At 51.5% G+C, this 21604-nt stretch overlaps 1 protein-coding gene across 4 annotated transcripts; it reads left to right on the plus strand.

Moving 5' to 3' along the window:
- The first annotated feature begins 266 nt into the window (after positions 1-266).
- Positions 267-20368, plus strand: SH3TC2 (SH3 domain and tetratricopeptide repeats 2). Of its 4 annotated transcripts, XM_067304864.1 has the most exons (19): positions 267-297; positions 2761-2920; positions 4437-4556; positions 5725-5829; positions 6103-6230; positions 7353-7458; positions 7838-7981; positions 8107-8308; positions 8997-9067; positions 9891-10086; positions 10954-11090; positions 12229-12270; positions 12374-14077; positions 14192-14372; positions 15919-16069; positions 16700-16822; positions 17837-17987; positions 18637-18833; positions 19195-20368. In XM_067304864.1, exons 2-19 carry the CDS (start codon positions 2887-2889, stop codon positions 19384-19386), a joined length of 3984 nt encoding a protein of 1327 aa, XP_067160965.1. In that variant the 5' UTR covers positions 267-297; positions 2761-2886; the 3' UTR covers positions 19387-20368. The 4 variants fall into 4 exon arrangements, with proteins under 4 accessions (XP_067160965.1, XP_067160964.1, XP_067160966.1 ...); XM_067304863.1 differs by lacking the exon at positions 267-297 and having other exon boundaries at positions 2627-2920; XM_067304865.1 differs by lacking the exons at positions 267-297; positions 19195-20368 and having other exon boundaries at positions 2627-2920; positions 17837-17983; positions 18637-18812.
- The last annotated feature ends 1236 nt before the right edge of the window (positions 20369-21604 follow it).

Raw genomic sequence — 21604 nt, forward strand, 5'->3', positions numbered from 1 at the left:
ACGGAGGTTCCCAAGATGATAAGCCGCTCTCGGAAGAAATTCCTTTCCTTGTGCGAGGGAGTGGCGGCGCTGGGCTCGCTCGCCTGCCTGGCGAACACGTACACACCCCTGCGCGCACACGCACACACACACATGCACGGGCGCGCTCTGCCTCTCCGAGCCCGGCAGTGCTCCCTCTGGGGACCCTGCTTTGAAAGGTCGGAGTTTCGTGGCCAAGACTTTTCTGAGAGGAAGAAGATGCTTAGGAACAACGTCGGGGAGCGGAGCGAACCTGCGCAGATGAGTGCCGAGGAGCAGGTCAGTACGGCCGCTTGCACCGCTTCGTCCTTGCGGCTGCCTCCGTCGCGCCTGCTCGCTCGCTGGATGCCTGCTGCGTGCCTGCGTGGCTTGTCCCCAGCTGCGTAAACACAGCCAGCAAGGGGAGATTGCAGGTGTCTCTAGCAGTCCACAGCAGGGCATAAATCCAGGCTGGGGAGGAGAGCTTGGGTTTTTGGTCCCAGCTGAATTTGAGGCTCAGATACGGTGGTGATGAGCGGATCGGGGAAGAATAGGTTTGTTTCAGGTCCTTTGTGCAAAGGAACTGGTCTGATAGAAGAATGAAAGGAGAAATCACAGCCACAGACATGCTAGATTTAATGAAGCAAATGAAAGGTAGTGCGTGACAATCCTGGAGGTGGACAGTGTTCGCAGTGGTTGTATCCCCTGGGCAAAGGTTGCCTGGACAGTAGACGGGCAGGCGCCCATCTCTTGCTTCACACTCTGGGGAGAGAGTTGGGGTCTGCTGGTGATCGGCCTCCCGTTGGAGCTGCCAAGCTGGCGTTGACTATGCCGAGGTTTGCAAAGGGAAGAGACTCCTGAGAGCTGACTTCGACAGCAGTCCTCGCCGGGTTGGGGAGCCAGCCAGCGCGAGAGCCCCTCGCAAGCTGCTGGTGCACTTATTAAGACAGGGCTTTTCCAGGGTGCCCAGGTTGAGACCTTCAGCAGGAGCAATGGGGGATTTCCAGAGGAGATCAAGGGCATGGAGCGGTAATCAACAAGGTAGGGAGCAGAACTGGTGTTCTTTTGGGTTGCTGCCCAAAAGGAAAATTACACGTCAGGTCAAACAGGAGGCTGATATCTTTGCCTTTAGAGGGGTGGTTTTGCTCATTGAATTATTTAGGCAAATTTGAAAGCAAAAAGAAATTTCAGTACCACAAATGATGACATATTTGTTTATAAGATGAAACATAAACTTCTGTTGATTTAAAAAAAAAAAATCAGTATTTTCCCTCGTAAAAGACTTTGACGCAAATTGATGAACAGCTGTTGCTAAAACAAATAGCATTCTGAGTGACACAAAACATGATAACATGGGCCCAAAACAGCAACATCTTTCTTGTGAAGATGTGCCTGAACTCCTCATAGAAACTTGCTCTGTGTGCTCTGAATGCAGGTAGGCATGCCAAAATCCACACCTGGATGTGAATTTCTGTGGTTCCTGGATCTTCATAATATCCCCAGGTCGCCTTGGGGAGTCTTCTAAATATGGAGCTTTTCAGGGTCCCTGTGCAACAGAAGCAAACAGTTTCCTTGCCAAAGGGAGAGCTGGCGCAGCCCTCTCCCAGCAGCTCACCTTCTCGCAGGTCCTCTCAGCTGCACTGCTTTGCGGGCCTTCACGGGAAAGAAGATTAGCTTGACGGCAGCGTGCTGGGAGACAGCAAGGGCACTTTGCACCCTGATGCCTGGAGGTCAGGAGGCAAGGCAAGCTGTAGCGAGATGTGAGCCAGGCATCAAGCTCAGGGCAGGGAGAGACGGCCTGAAGAGAAGGCACAGCAGAGGCACTGCAGGGGCTGAGGAGGACCGGCCCTTCTCCAGGAAACCCCAGCATTTTGACATCTGGTTCATTCTGATGAGTAGAAATCCCCACGCTTTCAGCTTTTTCCTGGGCAGATAGGCAGTGGGTCAGGCTGGTGCCTGGTCAGAATTGCACCACCACGTCACTGCAGTGCAATCCTCCCTGCAAAGTCTTTTGGTTTGATTTAACTTTTGTAAGAAGTTTTCCAGCCAGCTGCATGAAGGTGAACTCCCTCCTGGAAGAACATCTGGGCTAGTGGGCAGCGGTGCTGCTGCTGGAGTATAGGCACCACAGCTTGTCCCACAGCCAAATGTTCCTCATGCTCTTCCTCAGGGGTATGCAACAGGGCCTGGCAGCCCCCATCATGGCATGGGAGTCTGTCTGGTGAGCAGCTACCCGCTGCCTTCTCTGGAGAAGCTCAAGGCCTTGTCATGCACAGGGTTGTAGTCTGAGCCTCTGGGAGAGCCAGCAGTGCTCGTGGAGCACACCACAGGAAACAAATCACTGCTGCGGAGGCTCCAGGATCAGCTGATTGCTGCAGGCCTCATCCCTGAAAAAGCCCCGTCTGTTGCTTCTCTCCCTAGACTTTTTTTTGCAGGGGCTATGTTGACCTTCCCAGGAGATGATCTGCAGGCACCTGCCACCAGCAGCACACTGAGGTCTAACAGCCTGTTCAGGAGTCCTAGTCCTGGAGGCTGGGAAGGCCACAGGGCATGTAAGCAAAGAGGGAATGAGAGTTCACCCCGGCCGCCCAAGGGATGCAGCTCGGCAGCCAGATAGGTGCCTCCTGGTGTTCACGTCTGGGATTTGAAGAGTTCTGCTGTTCTTCAGGAATGAGATGAGCCTTTCTAGCCTTGTACGTGCCGACAGTGTTTGTGCTTACAGGGAACTCGTTTTTGGCTTGCTTGGATGTATCTCTGCTGCAGTGAGATCTGCGTGGTGGGGGCAAACCTGCCCTCGTTGTGAAATGGGAAGAGTGCTGCCGTGCTGGCTCTGCCGGGCAGTGGGAAGGCCGGTCCAGGAACAGCCACAGAGCAAGGCCTGGATGGAGGATGCTGGACAAGCCACGGCGGGGTTTCCCTGCAGGTGAGACGGGTGCTTGCAGCAGCGTCAGGACCAGGGTTGCCTTTGGCGGGGGGCTCGGGTTCTGCATGGGCACGAAGCTCCCCAGAGGGGCTGGCTTGAAGCTTGGGCAGGCTCTGCCGGTCACGGGACTCCCCGTGCAGCGGCCGGCGGGAGGAATGAGAGGAATGTGCCACGTGGGCCTGGTGACAAGCTCCCAGAGGCGAGGGCGAGAGCGGAGCCCGGGGGAGCGGCGGGGCTGGCACCGGGCAGCCACGCCAGCCGGTGGGATGGACCCAGCCCCCCCGCCTCGCCTGCGGGCGCTGCCCCGTCAAAAGGCACATTGTGCATTGTGAGGGGGGCCGGGGCTGAGCCGCGGTGCCGGCTGGGCCGGGGCGCCCGCGGGCTGCGAGCGGCTCGCCGACCCCGTGCCAGTGGCAGCAGCAACCGCCGGCTCGGGGCCGCCGGTGATGGTGGACACATGGGCTGCTGCTGGGGGGCCCTTCGGCACCAGGACCTGTCCCTGGGGTGCACAGGTAAGCTGCCCCGGGGTCTCATGGTTCTGCTCCTCCGAGCAGGGCTGCAAGGCGTGTGGCTGCAGAGCCACTGGGGAGACGCTGGCGTTGCGCGCTGGCTCCCTCCGGCTGCTTGCTTGCTTCTCCAGAGATGGTCCCTGCCTTTGCTGGGCAACTTGCCTGTTCCACTGGGTTTAGGTGTGTGGGGAAGGAGATCGGACATCTTGGCCAAGGAGGGGAGGGGGTTTATCCCTGTGCTGTGGGTTTTCAGGAGCCCCCTTGTTACCCCCGTCCTGCTGTCACTGCTGCCAGGAGCACCCTGGGCCGTTGCAACACTCTCAGAGGCCCCTCGGGTACCGCAAGTCCCCAAGGCCAGCAGGCAGAGGTGACAGTGCCCTGCGAGGCAATTCCCATGCCGGCACGAAGGCAGCCCGGATGATCTAACGAGGCTGTGTTAATGAGACGGAGAAGGGAGGCAGTCCAGGGCCAGCTGCTCCAGCTGCACGTCCTCCGGGAAAGCCGGCGCTGGCGCCAGCAGGTGCTGCGTGTTGCTCAGCCCAGGCTGCCAGGAGCACAGCCCGTTGCTCCCGGGACCTGTTGCTCGGCTCCGCGTTAGGGTTGGCCTGGGAGTATTTTCTGACCGGCGTTACAAAATATTTCATCACCAAACTGGTAAATGAGTCACTGGCACAACTGGCAATGACCTCCTGCCAGCAGTTTCAGTTTGTCTTTTGAAAAATCTCCCAGTTCCCTTTCCGAGCCTGCCCCGAACAAAAATAAACGCTGAAGTGGTGAGTACGACGAGGATCAAACCCCTTTGTCCTCTCAAGTGAGCTGTGGCCTGGCGCCTGCGCAGGCAACTGGCTCTGCGGGGACCCGCCAGCGTGCCTCGTCGCAGCGCGCCCGCCCTGCACCCCCTGCCCCTCGTTCGTTACTGCTGTCCTCGAGTCACATGGAGACCCCCGGGGCCAAGAGCATCCTGCCGGCGTGCCTGAATGCCTCTCCCCGCAACCCCTGTTCCCCAGGCGAAGAGTGTGACTGCTGCTGTCCCAGCTCGCCCGCGCTCCTGTCCAGGTGGGATCACCTGCAGCACGCCGCAGCCGAGCACCGGGGAAAATGGTGGCAGGAGAAGACCATGGCATCAGGTACCCGGTCCCGGGGAAGGGAGGGACACCTCAGCCGTGCTGACCCTGCCGCGCCAAACGGCATCTGCCTGGGGCTAACCAGATGCAGAGAGGAAAGGAGGGACATGTTAAACACGGTCAAACCCAGCCGAGGTGGGAGCCAGGCTCTGTTTTAACTCCGCTCTGGCTCATTTCACTTCTCTGACTCAGCTTCCCACCTCTGTGGAAGGGGACAGAGTACTTGGATGAAGTCCTTTAAGTGTGTTTAAATTGTCTGTTCAGAAGTGAAATGTAGAGGCTTTTCTTTCAAAGAAAAGCCCATTCATTACATGACAAGCCTTGGGCAATTCTTTTCTACTGCTAACTATAAATAAGGTTTATAATTCTGTGTGCAAATCACTATTTATTTTACTGACTAGCAAAACTGACTAAGTAAAATGAACTTTAAAGTACAGTTATGGTCAAAAAAGTGACTTAAGCCACTGGACTATTCCAGCTCCAGATCTCTAGGTACAGAGGGGCTTGCCTTACAAGCCCTATTTGATTACTAACAAAAATTGTTTTTTAATCCTATTATCCCTCCACAGACAATACAGCTGTGGAAGAGCAAGCTGGATTTTTATGTGCCTCGGCCATTATTAATATAATTACCAACTAAAGTTTCACTTCCAGAATCTTTTCTGGCAATAGTTGATGATGTGTGAAGCAGAGAGAATGTGGCTTGGATTTCAGATCCATGCCAGCACATGTGGAGAAAATCTTATTTCAACTGTCAAGTTAATAAGCAAAGCATTTTATAAATCCTTGGCTTTCTTGTGCAGGAAAAGTGTTCTTACTCTGAGATCCCCTCCAAAAAGTGTCACTGTTATAAAGTCACCTTGCTACCAGATCTGCTTCATGAGGGTCTGTCCCTAGAGCAAGAAGGGAGTCTCCTCACTTCAAGTTTACTCCAGCACTGGGAGGAAGCCAATCATCAAGGATATCTTGTAGTTAGGACACGTTAATCCCAGGGTTCTTGCTTCCACTTTTGAGCATGATTTTAAGGTGATAGCAGATTCACACAGTCCTCCAGCCAGATCTGCAATGTGACCCATGGACTGTGCTTTCAGGTGATGTGGTTAGGCAGAGTGTCCTACATCTCTGCCATAAAATTTGACAGCAGCTCTTCTGTGTCCCACCTCCCTGCTAGGTAATGCTGGGGAGCCAGAGCCAACCGATCCTGCTACAGAGGCAGCAGAAGGCTTGCCGGACAACTCCTCAGTGTTGCTGGCTGTCGGGGAGGGCTTTCCGCCAGGTAAGATGCTGCCTTCAGCATCATACATTTTTCCAGTAATTGTATGTAGCAAGGACTGGCACCACAGCTGAAGATCCCTGGCATTCCTTGAATTTCTCATCTTTGTTGCTATCATCTAGAGAGAGATGGTGGTATCTGTTTATGTTGTTTGAGCACTGTAACCAAGCAAGGGCTGGAGGCATTGGTGGGACTGACTGCAGGGAAGGCTGTGCGATGGAGGGGGCTCTGCATGGAGCTCCTTCTCCCCTTAACCCTGCACATTTCCTTTTCAAGAGATTTCGCTCTTCTTCTCTGTTGAGAGTCGCTCCTCCCGGTGCCTCAATTCCCAGCTCCAGGAAGCAGTCAGAAAGAAGCTGTGGGCTCTGGAGAATGATGACAGAGAAGTCTGTGCTCTGTTCAAGGTAGGAACCCCAGCCCCTGGCAGATGAAAGCATACCACTGGAAGGCACCTGGTCTGCATGGGATGTGTGATGGGGCACCAAACCCGGCAGAGAAAGAGCAGTTCCTCCAAGACCCCTGTAGGTGTGTGTCCCTGGACACAGGTACTATGTATAGGGAATGGAAACAATACGGGAAAGAAAACAGTAATGGAGAGGTAGATCCAAAGCTGAACCTCATATCAGGAACATGACTTTGGAGGCACTGAGCTGCCCGAGGAATCATGCACATAACACTATGGTGAGTGCTAAATAACATGCACTGCATAGGGCTAGATTCATCAAAGCTGTGCAACAGGATTAGGTCCCTGGTGGAACTGCCTGTCTCCTACTGGAAATCAGCTTAGATGAATAGAAGAGAGACAAAGTGTGCAGGGACAGCACAATTTCCTCTCAGACAGCATCCCTGGAGATTCACAGAGATTCTCAGAGTATTGTGATTTCATAAAGGAAAACTACTGCAGGTATAGAGACATTCCCTAGCCTGAATTCTCCTTCTCTGTGGATCTTTAAGGCCCTGGCACTTCAGGGCTCCCTGCAGAGCTGTCCAGAAGACCTGGAACAGTGCAGAAGTACTAATGCCAGCAACAGTGAAAGAAGAGCTTCTACCTCAAAGCGCAGTCACTGCTCTCAGCCTAGACACCTTGTGGTTGTAGTCTCAGGAGGACTGGATTTCTTCTTGACTCCACTGGAGTTGCAATTTGGAAGTTGTCCCTGTCCTGCCTGAACATTAACCCATGCACAGAATGATGCAGGGGCCCAGATTTCGAAAGCACAGTGGTTCTGGTGTGTGAGACAGAGGAAACGATCTGGAGGAGGAAATTCAGCTTCTTCGCCCTCCTGTGGCTGCACCATAGGGAACTGTCACTGGTTACTCCATCCCTGTTGGCTGACAGACTCAGCTGGTTGCAGCACCTTCCCTTTAAGCCCATACAACGGGACCAACTCATACAGCTTTAGCTTGGAATATGCTAATAAAAGATTCCCTATTCTCATTTCAGGCTCTAATATTATTACCACCCTGCCAAGAACTCCTGTCAGATCCCCAGGACTTCCCCTTATTCTTGCTTTGTCTTCTCTGTGTAGGAGCTCTCAGCCAGGCTGGTCTGTGTACAAGCACAGGAGGACCGGTTCCTCCTCACTTTCAAAACCCTGGAAGAAATCTGGAAATTTTCCACATATCTGACTTTAGGTAAAATATTCAAGACATGAAGCAGGGTGTGGGAGATAAAAAGAGACAATGTGAGAAGAATTTTGGGAGAAGGTGTTCTGTGACACCAAAGATATAGTAATATTCTGGGGTAGACAGCTTAAAGAGGAAGGAATATGGACTGAAAGACCTTGGTGACCGTCTACAGATTTATGAAGCCGTTGTCTGACTCAGTGAAAAAGACACGGGAGGATGCCTTTTGTCTAATCCCTTTACTGCACCTGGTGGGAATGGGGGCAGAATTAGAGGCTGTTGCCTCACAATGTGGCTGCAAATGGCAAATTGGGAGATATTCAAAGAGCATGCTGGCCATTCCAGCAAAGGAGGATGTTAACACTGCTTTCCCCCTTTGGTCTTTTAGGCTATGTGGCTAGCTGCTTGGAGCAGCTTCTCTTTGATCAGGTGTACTGGCTAAACTGTGCTCTGATGGAGGACACTGAGATAAAAGTTACTGTAAATGAAGATCGCCTGGCCACCATATATCTGGGGCTGCTACTCCAGGAAGGTGAGAAGTAGTACACGCGTAGGGACTTCCTCAAAAGCATCTCAGCAGGACTGTGTTGTAGCTCCATTATGGGCTCCACCGTGCACTGATGCAGTTGACCTAGGCGTGACTCTTTCTATCTGCAGGTAACTTTTTTTCCAGGGCAGTGCCCAGTGTCTGCCAGCCAGAGGAGGAGGCAGAGGATGGCCTGAGGCTCTACAGAAACGAGCTGATCCATGTGAAGAACGTTGGAGAAGACTCCAAGTGGGAAGGGACGTCCTTACTGACAGGTCAACGAGGCCTGGTGCCTGTGACAGCTCTAGAGCCAGTACCTCACCCATTTTACCAGTAAGTAGATTGTTCTATTACAGCGCTCAAGCCAAGATTAATTCCTGATCCTGGTGCACCAGCATAACACCAGGTCTGGGATGAGGAACTGCTCTTACCTCTCACAGCGGGCAAGGGCTGCATAATTTTATAAGGGCATACATAGTATATACAGCCAGAGGAACCAGTTCAGGTTCTGTTCACGGGACGGACGAAGGATTTAATTCTGGTCTTGTTCCAGTATGATATTGATTTAGATCATACATGGAGTTATTTGGAATTTATAGATGAGTAATTGAAGAAAAAACATAGCCCAAGGCTTAGGTAATGCCAGTCAACATGAGGCCTCATGCCAGACACCTGACTGAGCCTCAGAGACACCCGCAGCTCCTTTTGTATTCATACAGTGAAATTCTTCTATGGACTGGCAAAATCATCCTGTTCTGCAGGATGCATAAGGCTCTGCAGAACGCAGAAGGCGCACTCAAGGCTGCAGTCACAAGGTGCAGACTGCTCTCCATGCCCAGTAGCACCACTGCAAGGGACTACTGGAGTGGCTGTGCTGGTCATGCTCCACATGAGCTCCAGTGCTCGCAGGGGATAGAACATTTTTCCTGCTCATGTGAGGTCCTCCCTGGTGGGTGGACTGAGGACAGGACTGCTCAGGGAGGACCCTCTGTTAACCCTCTGGTTACCCTTTGCCTTGCAGGTGGTTCTTGAAGAATCATGCTGTGAGTTTTGGCATCTCCCAGGAGATAAGTGGGACAACTCAGCCAATTGGTGAGTGACATCTATGTAACATGGCTGCCTTTCCCAGGCAAGGACACAGCTTTTGCAAACCTGGATTCAGCCACAAATGCAAAGGGCAGATCTATTGTTCTGACAATGATACTCCATTACAAAGTGCTCTTGGGAAAACTGTATCTTTGGTCTCTCTTGAATGGGGAATAGACCCTGGGAACTGCATGTACTTAGAGGGCTGATCTGAACAGCATAAAATACAAAGAACTGCTAATGACATCCTTCTGCTAGCTTCATTTTTTCTCTTCTCCTACTGTAATTTTTTCTCTCTTTTAATCCTTTCAGGATGGAAGTTTTAAATAATTAGGCTCCCACCAGTGTGCACACAAAACGCATGCCAACCATTCTCCCATTAGCCCCATGCAATTCCTGATCAGACATGGGAACCACTCAGAGCACACTGGACATGGGAGGTCACTGAAGGTGTGAATTTGATGCATAGTGTGATGGACATTTGCACTGTTAAAGATTTACTTCTAGCAGAAAGCTGAGACAGGCCGGCTTCTGTGAAGCTCCAGCAGTTTCATTTTCCCAGCTACCTTCCAAACTACAACTCTCAGAGGTTTTGGTGTTCAGCTTTGCAGGGTTTTATCCATGCCTATTATATATTTTATCAAAATACTCTTCTCAAAAAGAAACTGCAGAGGTCTGAGTCTGAGGGGAATAAATAAATCTTAGGGGACAAAGAGATAGCCTTCTCAAGCTAAACTTGTGGTCTCTCCTTGCCTAGTTTTCTTCTAGCAAGGAAGGGGTGTCACAGAAGACCTCACACTGAAATGCAGTTGTTTTCTTTGTTTCTCAGTCAAAGGCAGGTGCACAGCCAAAGAGGACCACAGAGGAGGAACCTGGGATGAACTGAGTTTTTCCAAGGGAGACAGCATAGAAGTCTTTGGCTTCCTTATTCCAGGACTGCCATGGTTTGTGGGAAAATCCCTAAGCAGTGGGAATATCGGCTTTGTCCCAACCAGATGCATAAATCCTGAGGCCTGTGAACCTCTGTAAGTTTACTGCTACTTTCTAGATGAACTTGTGGTTAGGAGAAGGGGAAGGGTGGACTCTGAGTCCCAACTCAAGTGTATGTGAGAATCCAGGGCAGGTTATCTGACTTGCAAGGCCTTCACAGAGGATCCATTTGAGGTTTGCCCAGAAGCCTAGGCCAGGTTCTTCTGCCGACAGGTTGCAGGAATCTCTGCCCAGACAGAGCTATCAAAATTCACTTGTCTCCAGTGATTCTTAGACAGGAACAAATCTGGCCCTGGGCTAGACCTCACTTTAGGCGAAGACAGGCCAGTACAGCTATGTCACTGACCAGCTGGCTCCACTGTTTCACCTAAAAAATGTTCTTGACTTTGTAGCTTTGTCTGAGGGGCTGTGAGTCTGGAAAGGACAGGGGACAGTGAGCACTGCCAAAAAAAATGAGGCTTGCTTTGTTTCCTTCTGCCCTTTTGTCTTCTGCGGGATGCTGAGGCAGAACAACATGGTTCCTCATGAAGCAGAATTATACACCCTCCTAAGGACATGACAGGAGTTTCTGGGGGAAGGAGAGTGACACAGTCCCACTCTGAAGACCCTGGCAGTTGTCTCTGTGTTGGTTTAATGACATAGCTCTAGTTTGATACCCTTCTGGAGACAAAGAAGACCAACGGGTTCCTTCCTCTGGCATCCATCAGTTCCTCCAGGGAGGAGCTGGGTCTGAGAGCCCTCGTGGGGAAGGTGTTCAGACTCTGGCATCCATCTGCAGGTCAGCTTTCCTGGTGGGAGGAAGCAGAGGGGTGGGAAAGCCCATCTCCACCCCACAGGACAGCAGTAGTGTCAGAGGAGGGGAAGACACTGACTGTTTTCTCCTGATGTGTGCCATGACCTAGGGGAAAGGGCTTGGTGTTTCTGAGTGAAGAAGAAAAAGTCTCCCTCCTGCGCATCCCCTGCAATGGCAGTGAGCAGCACTTTGCTGCCCTGCTCAGTGACCTGGCGCGCACTGACATCACCTCTGTGTACCGGCTTGGTGAGTTTCCCCTCTCTGAGGTGCCCAGCCCCATTGGTGCCCTTGGAGAGCAGCTTTGGGCTGTGTCTAGAGAGCTTCTTGCTCCAAGCTGCTCAGGTGAGAGAACTGCTGCGGATGGAAGAACTTCAGAGCCCCCTGCTCAGCCTGGTCGTGGAGGCTGTAGATACCCTCAAGAGCTGGGCCCTGCCACACTGCAGTTTGCCCCCAGGGCTGTGGTTCACCCCTGGCAGATTCTGCTCTGGACTGATGCTGGCTGTAGGTGCTGGCTGTTGACCACCTTGCAGTAAGAGGTGATCCTGCTGAGCTCCTCAGAGAGACTGGAGGGCTAGGAAAGGCTTTGGAAAAGGATGAAATATGAGGCAGGGAGAAATCAAACTCTTTCCTGTCCAATGGAAAAAAAATGACTATCTGGCTTCTTCTGAGAGGTCCGTGCAGAGCGCAGTCTCCCGCTGTTGTCTGACCTTTGGGTGTATATTGAAGAGCAGTGCACAGCTAAAGTGACAATGATACTGTCTCTGTGCCCAGAGGAGGAGCCAAGAGGCCAGGGTTCCTGGGTGCTGTTCTCAGTTTCGCTGTATTTGCAGTGTGGCTTTTGGACTACAGCCAATAACTCTGCCTCAGTTTTCTGCCTTCTCACTGCCTAGAAGAGCAATGTGGTCATGCAGGGCTGAGCCTTGGGAACCCGTGGGGTTCAGGCCACCTTTCAGACCAGCCAGTTCAGCATCCAGATGCTCCAGTGAAGGTACAATAAGCCTGGGGGTAGAGCCTGTCAGAAATACATGTATATCTGAAACCTCTGAATAGTCACAACAAAGCTCTAAAGAGAGACAGAGCAGATAAAACCCCACCTGTGAAAAATAAGACCTGCTTGTTCCTGGATAACTATAATGTTGCCAGTGCTCACCCCACCATCACCTGACAGCCATTTTAAGAACATGGAGACCCCCAGAAGGAGGGGTTGCAATTGCAGCTGCATGTGCTGTCCAGGGCCAGAAGAGAGCCTGTTCTTCCAAATACAGGTCCTGGGGTTTAGTAGAGCAGCAGCAGATCTCTGTAAGGTGTGAGTGCTGTGTCTGCACGCTAACACTGACCAAGGCTTTAGCCTTCTTGTTTTCTGTTTGTCTCCTTGTCTGTGTAGATGGTTTTGAACCCACAGCCACATTCCCCAAAATACCATCAGGTGAGTATGTGGAGGGGACAGAATAGGATGTTTTTATGATGACTTCAGAGAGTGAATTTTGACATATGGAAACATCCCACTGTGATCTGCCTGTCCCTTCCAGAGGCTGTTCTCCAGGGCTATAAGGATATCCAGCTGCTCCAGTCTTGGGAGGAAATAAATAGCTTGGCAACACCTAGCACCTCTGAGAAGTCTAGCCCAGGGAGTGAATCAGCCCCTGCTACGCTGGAAGATATTTTCCTGGAGAAGCCAGATGATTTTGATGATCCCAAGTTCTTCATTGACCTGAATGTTGGACACATGGAGGATGCTGATGTCTTTGATCCCATATTAACCTTCCTTAACCAAGACAGTTACGTGCCCAATTTTGAAAGCCTCTATGATCTCAGTTTTTCCTTTCTCAGCTCCACTTTTTATGGTTTTTCCGATGAGGATGAACTGATCTTGTACCTTGAGACCTCCAGGAACTGGGCCAAGAGGACGCATTCAGTTTGGGCTCATGTCCGGCTCTGTTTCCTTTTGGGTAAGCTCTGCATCAAAAAGGTCAAGTTCTCCCAGGCCCGAGTCTACTTTGAGGAAGCCCTGAGCATCCTGGACAGGGGGTTTGGGGATCTGCCCCTGCTGGCTGCATTGCATGTGAACCTTGCCTCCATCTACTTGAAACAGAACATGAAGCACAAGTTCTCCTCCTTGCTGGGGAAAACGGTGACTTTGCTTGTCTGCTTGCCTGGCCACTCTTTCAGCTCGGAGAATGAGCTGGAGGTCATGAACTACATCCTGAGAGAAGCCATTGCTGTGGGTAATGCTCCCTTGGAGGCCCGGATCTGCTTCCTTATTGTCAAGCTCTTGCTACAACTGGGCAAAAATGATGAAGTTCTGCCCTTTACTGAGCGTCTTCAATGCCTCGCCACCACCTTACTCAGCCCAGACACCAGTGCTGTGCCACTGGATGCCACCCCCATCTTGAGCTACTTGTATGACAAGAAATACTTGCCAAACATTGCACTGGCCTCTGCCAGGTTGTTTGTTCCCAGTGGTGTCAAGGGGACACCAACACCCATTTGGAGAGCTGGCTTCATCCTCCAAAATACTTCCAAGCTCCTGGGAAGTCAACTAGAAAGGAGCAGCATCCCAGCAGTGGCTTGCTTCTATCTCAAGCAGGCACTGAATTTCTCCTGTGACAACAGAGCCGTGCCCACCCAGAGGACTCTGTGTGCCATCTTGTCCCGAATGTATCTCCAGCATGGCATGTTGGATGGGGCGGTTTGTTATGCAGCCACAGCTGTAGCTCTCAGCAGGCTGATGAGCGAGGAGGAGGCTTTCGAGTCTTCTCTCTGTTTGGGGTGGATGTATCTCCTGGACAGCCAGCCGGGCCCGGCTGCAGAGATCATGTGGCAGCTCTTACATTCTCTGCATGGGACAGACAGTGTGACTCAGGGTGGAGCCGTTCACAATCTGCTGGCCATTGCCCTGAAGGGAGAAGGGCAGGTGCAAAAAGCTGCAGAGAATTACCTCCGGGCCCTACACAAAGCCAAAGAGACTGGGAACAAGAGGAACCAGGCTATCACCTTGGCTAACTTGGGGCAGCTGACCCTTTCACGTGGGGCAAGCCAGCTGTCTGAGATCTACCTGCTCCAGTCTGCTGAGCTCTATGCTGAACTCCAGGGCACTGAAGACCTGGAGATGGAGTTGGGCCGGGTGCTGCTGTGGCTAGCACAGGCCATGATAAACAGGCAAAGGATAGAAGATGGTAGACTCTGTTATGAACTGGCACTGCTTTTTGCCCTGAAGTGGCATAATGTGAGGAGTGAGTACAGCTTTGCTGGTGGGAACCAGGGCAGTGCCCACCTCTGTGCAGCACCCTGTTAGATCCCTAACGCAGCTGTTTGATCTGTACTTTTCCCTTCCCTGTACCATGCAGGTCAGCTTCACATCACTGAGTGTCTCTGCCATTTCTACAGCAAAGTATCCCCCAATCTCCAGGCCTGCATCACCTACCATGAGCACTGGGTATCTTTGGCACAACAGCTCCGGGACAGAGAGATGGAAGGCAATGTCCAGCAGGCCCTCAGCCAGCTCCATCAGGCTCTGGGCACATCCAAGTAAGTCCAGCTCATGGCTTTTTCCAGTGTAGATGCTCATAAAGGGGTGTCTCTGCTCACTCAAAGCAAGAACAGTGGCTTTTCTGAGGTGTTTGGAGCAAGGGTCTCTAGTGAGAAGGGATGGAAGCTCTAACTGTGCCTCCTGCATGCTGCTGAAGTTAGTGAAATGCTGAGACCGGCCAGTTGTCACTGTGCAGTGAAGAGGGGAACAGTTTGATGTCAGCCAGAACTCTGTGATAGCTTGGCAAACACTGAGCTGTTAGCTGGAATATGACTTGGGTTTGGCCAAACACAGTTTTCCAGAAAGACATCCAGCCTTGATCCGAGGTGACACAGAGACAGAGAATTCATCACTTCCTTTGGTGGCTTATTCCAGTGATTAATCACTGCTCACTAGTAAAAATAGATTCCTTATCTGTCATTTGAATGTCTGGCTTCAGCTTCCAGCCACTGAGTCTGCCTTTCCTAGCTCTGCTGGAGTATTTTCCCCAGGGATGTACTTAAACCCCCATATCAGCTCACCTTTCAATCTCCAGTTTGACACGTGCAGGTGACTGATTAGATTAGGCAGAAGGGGAGTGAAAGAGACTTGGACAGACAACAGACTTCCTTTATTTTTTAAAGACAAATGTGTCAAATAGTGGAGAGTTAGTTCCCATGTCCCCAGAAGGACAAATGGGCAGGGGTTGTCATTAATTTGGGTGTTAGGTCACAGTGAGTTCAGAGGGAAGGAATTTAGGAAGCAGATGCCTGTCCTGTGAACGGTGCTATTTAAGACCACAAAGCACCACACTTGCTGAACTCAAAGGACAGCTGGAGCCCAGCTGCCATCAGGCGAGACACCAAGCAAACAAACATACCTGGGGCACTGCCCGTCCCTCTCTTCACCACGGTTGCCTTCTGGAGGCAGTGTGTCCAGTCTGGTAGCTCTGTTCTGCTGCTTGTCCCTTTGGCCTCTGGTGACCAGTGGCTTGTGAAGGGGCTACAAGGCCTTGCACATTTGGCCACAGACCTGTCTCTTTGGCTGCACTGAGGGACAAACAACGGGCAGAGATGTGGTTCTGGGTACCAGATGCTGTCTGGAAAATGAAGGCATTCAAGCACTCACAGTCTGTGCTCCCATGTGCATCTGGGAGCGCTCTGCATTGGTGTGACTTTTGGGCTTAGTGTAGGGGTGGCAAGTAGGGTTTGCAGATGACCCAGACAAAACCTTCTTTATCAGATGAAATGAGCAGAGGTGGGGAGCAGCTTCTTTGGGAGCAGGCTGCCACAGGGCTGTGCTGAGCACTGGAGGATGGGCAGCCATCCCAGGCTAGCCTAAGGTTGCCAAATGACACACACACATGCACTAAAGCATGGAGGCTTTTACCATTTTGCCAGGACACACTGCTAAGAGCTGTGACTGTCCATTTGTCTCTAACCAGCGGCAACTGTAGGAGGAGAAGATGGAATTGCCAAAGGGAAGGTGCTGGGGTTGGTTTGCAACTGGTTGCTGGGGGTGTCCTGTGATTTCTCTGTAATGCCTTTTTGCCTGTTACCATCACAGAGCTTTGAAACAGTCCCTGGACTGCACCAAGCAGAGTCTAAGGATTTTCATTGATCTTGGGGAGACAGTCAAAGCAGCAGAGGCCTGGTTGCAGTCAGGCAGGCTTTACTATCTCATGCAAGAGGATGAGCTGGTGGAAATGTACTTCCAGGTATGGAGGAGGTGGCTGGACTGGTGCCCATTCCCACCCTGGCTAGCTGTGTTCCCATCACAACTAATTGTGGGTTGGTAGGAGCCATTTTGGGCTGGGAATCTTGGAAGGGAAAGAGGATCTTCTCACGAGCAGTGGAAACCTACTAGTGGAAGGAAGAGCATGCATGTTCTGACTGGAAGATGACACCAGGGCCAAGTGCATAATTGGCACAAATATCTGTTCTTCACAGACGTTAACATACCTGCCCTCACTCCTACTGGCCCTGCCCTTTCTCTGTCTAGGCTATCTGTTCTCCTCATTAATCTTCATGTTGACTCCATCACACCATAATGAAAGCCCAGGGCCAGGGCAGGTGCGGGCTGCACTGTCCCGACTGAAATCTTGATGCCTTTGGATAAGCCAGTTGATCAGTCCAGCACTGTGACTCAGCACAGTGACGTGTCATCTGGCTCCCAGCTCCATCCTTGCACACATCACTTGCAAATGCATCATGACAGTCACACATACCTGCTTGACAACATGTACACATGCTGTTTGGAGCACTAAGACTCACATCTGTGATGATTTAGTTCTCTGTTTTCAAACGAGTCTCTTTCCAAGTCTCACTCCAGTTCCTTTTCCTTCCAGGCAGCCATTCAGACTGCTGTGAAATCTGGGGACTTCTCCTTGGCCATGGACCTTTACGAAAAAGCGGGTGATACCTTTTTTAATGGCAGCCGAAACAGAGATCGAGCAGTGGAGTATTATAGGGTATTGACCCCTCTGAGCATTTCTGTCCTTGTGTTTCCACTAGGTGACAGCCATAGAGAGCTCTCCCCTAGGGCTGACTGCAACACCGCATGGTCAGGCTGAAAGGAAAGAGGGTGGAGAGGGATGGGGTAATTCTGAGTGTGCCAGAGTGCGAGCATTGCTGTGTATGGGGCAGTGGGGAAGCCTGGAGCACAGGCACATTTTGTAATAGCTTCAGGTCTCCCCAAAGTTCTTTGAGAGTGGTGGGAGGGCTTCCGAGCAAGACTGCCCTTGTACTCTCCTAGATAGCCTCCGACCAGCGTCTGAGGATTTGAACATAGGCTAGTGAGTAAGGTGTGAGCTGAAGGAACGCTTACGGCCCAGGAAACCAAACAAGAATAAGTGCACCATGTGGAGGCTTGATGCTGTCTGACCTCCTGGATGGTGCACAGAGGAGACTTCACAGGACAGGGAGCTGAGCAGGGAACTGCTCGTAGGAAATGCTGAGGATGGATGTTTCTTAAAACCTTTTGCATTCCTCTAGGGCTTAGCACCTAGCTAAAGCCTTCAGGGAGGTGCCTGCGAGGCTTTGGGGAATGATACCTTGTTCTTCCAGTGTAGACCCTCAGCTGGGACAGGCAGGCAGCAGCAAGCACTGCAGTTTCTACACAGCCTGGCCCCAGTCATGGTCTAAGCAGGCCTAAGGGCAGGGGCCTTACATTATAAAACCTGGCAGCTTTAGATGTGAGATGGTTGCTCCTGAGGACATGTTCAGAGTCAGAACTTCAGGCACCTAAGGAACAGCAGAGATGTGAGGTTCTGAGGACCACAGTCTGGGATATGAAACTCAGTTTTAAGAGGAAGGATAGGCTGGAATCAGGATATCCAGCACCCTGCTGTAGCACTAAACAACCCCACAGACTGTCTGCCTTGACAAGCTCTAGATCCATCCCGTGCAGTTCTATCACCCCTCCAAGGGAAGTGCGGTACCGATACCTCTAGGAACGGGATGGACTCACTGTTTTCTCTCTTCAGGGAGGTGCTGTACCCTTGGCCAGGAAACTGAAGGCCATTAAGACAGAGCTACGGCTGTTCAATAAGCTAGCAGAGCTGCAGATTGGGCTGCAAGGCTACGAGAAGGCACTGGAGTTTGCCACACTGGCAGCCAGGCTGAGCACCAGGGTGGGTGAGTGATGCAAACCTGTGGGGTACAGGGAGTTACCAGTTCCTGGGGAAGGGGCTGCCTTTCCAGATGAAAACAGTGTGCATGTGAAAGGAGGACATTCCTGCTCTCATAAGACCTCCGGACCTATTCTTATCCTAAAGAGTAACATCTTTTTAAGGCCACTTCCCTTTTTAAGCTGCATGATAGCCACATGAAAGTGCTCTGCTGTGGTGTAGTGGGACTGGGCTGAGCGGAGGGTTGTTGCTACACCAGAGCACAGGAAGTATGATGAAGGCACAGAAGTCAACTGTTCCTCTCTGCATCGATTCTTCTGATAAACTCATCCCTTTCCATTACGGAAATAGTTTAAACAGCCAAAATACCAGTATAAATGTCCAAGATGGAGCCAGTCTTGTAATGGCCCTTTCCAGCACCCAAGAAATGCTCTGGTCAAATGATAGTCCCTGGGCAATCTGTCCTGCCTTGATATCAGCAACCCTGCCCATGGTTCTGTCTTCTGTGGGCCATCTTCAAACTTGCTGTCTCCTTATGAAGATGTCTGCACACCTGGGCTGTTGAACAAACGCATCCCCAAATGGCTCAGACTGCAGGGCTGGGAATGATTTGGGAGCATGCTGCAGGCTGACTGTATCAGCAACTCTTTTTCCAGGAGATCAATTGCAAGAGCTGGTTGCCTTCCACCGCCTGGCTACAGTCTACTATTTTCTGCAGATGTATGAGATGGCTGAAGATTGCTACCTGAAGACACTTGCCTTGCATTCTCCCTTGCTGCAGTGCACTGGAGAGGCCCTGTACTACTCCAAGGTGTACTGCCACCTTGGCAACCTGACCCTGCACAAACTGAAGGTAAGAAACCTCTTTCTGTGATGCTGCATTGAACATACTGGTCTTGACAGAGAGCTAAAGGTGGAGTATCATATTTGCTGACAGAGCAGCCACACATGTAGATGGCTGCATCCTGTGACCCTTTGTCCTTCAGCAGCTTTAAAATAAATACGCACAATGCTGGCACACCAGGTTTTGAGGGGGGAAAGGCAGTTTGGAAAGATGTGCTGGCATTCAGCTGTGACAATACAGAGCCCATTTCTATTAAGTCAAGTGTCACAGGGTTCTGTCCGGAACCACTGGGCTCTGCTCCAGTTCCCTCACACCGTGTGACCTTCATTTAAACCACTTCCTAATGCTTGCCCCTGTCCTTTATGGTTAGGACGAACAGGATGCAGCAGGCTACTTCCTCTTGGCCCTTGCCGCAGCAACTGAGGTGGGAGACCAGGAGCTACAAGGCATCATTCATGCCAAGCTGGGTCGCATCTACAGTGCCCCTCTCTGTCACATGGACACACCAGGATGTACCATGTATCGGGCCAGGTGGTTGAGCGAAGGAGGGCACGTCGTCTGACCGACCACCAAAGTGGACTTGAGTGTAGCCAGCAAAGGCAACTTGCTGCCTCATTGTTGGCACAGGTCCATGTACTTTCCAGAACAAATGGCCTGCAGAAGGTCCTGTGCAGCATCCTGAGAAGGTCAGCAGCGTTTTATCTTCTCATCTCCAACAGACATGGGATCAAGCGCTTGGCACACTGTCTTCCTAGTTTCCTCCAAGCCAGAGCACTGCTATGAGTCTAGCTGTCCATCCATGGCAGCAACCTGCACAGAGAGGACAATGTCGGGTATTACCATGAAGCAGGGCAGGATGAGGACTCAGTCGCCAGCCTGGATCAGGAGTCTGGTGCTGTAGAAGTTTGGTGGAGTGGAGCTGGGCACTAGATGGCACTGCAGGAATGTGGCTGCCTGCCTGGGACAGCAGGACAGGGGAAAGTGCTGCCCCTGTGCCAGTGTCCTGTCCTGCCTGCCTCCCACTGCCTCCTGGGTCCCATGGGGCAGCACAGCCTGCAAGGGAATGCCTCCAACCCCAAATGTATTTTAACTTAAATAGCAACTCCTTTATTTATATTTGTTTTTTGTCCTTTCTGCTTTGAGAAGGCCTGTGACCCACACTTCTGCAGAACCACTGGCCTTTTCCAAGTCCTCTTTTGTACAAAGCACTGCCAAAACTCTTGACAGTGAGAGGCAGAAGCAGGAAAGTGAAGAAGAGTGAAAATGGCCAGACAAGCCTTCCCTGGGTAATGGATCCTGTATGCAGGTGGCAGACTGCTCAGCAGAGAAGGATACCCACCATCACCAAGGGGTGGCGACAGGACTGGGCTAGCTAAGCTGGGGCCTCCATCAGCAGCAGGCCGTGAGAGCACGTAAGAGAGCACAGAAGATCAGAATGGGTCATCCATGTAGCCAGGCATCCTGTCCCAGCAGTGGACATAACTGGATGCACAGGGAAGAGTGAAAACAAGCCAAGAATAAACAATAATCTGGTCGTCTCTTTACTGCTGAGAATGTTTTCTGATCTGGATGTGTTTTTTCTGAGTTTCGTAGCACTCCCTGGATTTCCATTCTGCAAGCCTGGCCAGGCTCCCCTAGACCCCATGTGAACTTTCGGCATCTAAAGGCTCCTTTGGCAAGGAGCTGTACAGGCCCACTCCTGTGGTGTGAGCGCTCTGTGGTTCCTGTACAGGAGAAGAGGCTGAGCCATTGGTCCCACTTTGCAGCACCCTGTCGCCTCCCTCCCAAGCCATCTCTTTTCCGAGCTGCACAGTCCAGTATGGTTTTCTGTACCCAGGAGGATGGAGGAGCACTGGGGAAGCTGATGCTTAAGCTCATCATACTGGCTTGCTTTTTGTCAAATGATGAATCCCTTGGGAGGGAGGTCCTGATTTGAGGCAGGTGGGACTTCAGCAGGGAGAGGTGTGTGCTTTGTCTTTGCAAGGGCTGTTGGTAAGTGCAGACTGAACCCAGCCCTCTGGGCAGGTGGCAAGCTGTGTTCAGATGCTCTGAGTTACAGCAACTGGAGGAAAAAGAAAAACTCCCCTCCAGAAACAACAGGTGGGAGTGGGAGGCACTGAGGAGGCTGGTCCTGAGAGCTGCTGGGGCTCAGCACTGCAAAGAGACTCTCAGCTTTCCTCTGCAGCCCTTCTCACCACCAGAGAGCAATAAACGCCAACAGTTGCAGCCTCACTCAGGCAAGTCCTTGTTAGTAACAACTCTCAGTTTTCAGTCTGGACTGGTGCAGAGTGAGGAACAGCTAGTTTTTCAGGCTCATCTGTAACAGGCTTTTTGCTTGGAGAGCCAGAGAGCTTGACACCCAAAAGGGGCCTCATAGAGAGACCCTGTTGCAAGTGCTTCTATCTCACTTATGTGGTCCTTTACTTATAAATGTTAAACACAGAACATGTATTTCCTCAATTCTCTTTGCAAATGCTAAGTCCATTTTGCCTTCCTAATCCTTACGAGGCATCCATCATTTGGGCAACGAATTGTTTACTGCTTGTTTACTAGGCAACCCTGCAGTGCTGTTAGAGGAACCTCAGCCCTATGCCTGGAGGAGGTAAATCTTTGTCCTGTTTGAAATACAGCAAGCTCTTGGGAGAGATGATCCAAGAAAATCCTCTGCCTTGCTCCACAGGTTTTCCCTGAGCACCGCATGGAGATGTCTGTCCCCAGTGCCCTGTGGCTTCCTGGGTGCTGGAAGCTCAGCATGCCAACTGCCAGGCCCCAGCATCTGG

Source organism: Apteryx mantelli, chromosome 14 (genome assembly GCF_036417845.1).
Source record: "Apteryx mantelli isolate bAptMan1 chromosome 14, bAptMan1.hap1, whole genome shotgun sequence".
In the NCBI taxonomy this organism is placed as follows: Eukaryota; Metazoa; Chordata; class Aves; order Apterygiformes; family Apterygidae; genus Apteryx; species Apteryx mantelli.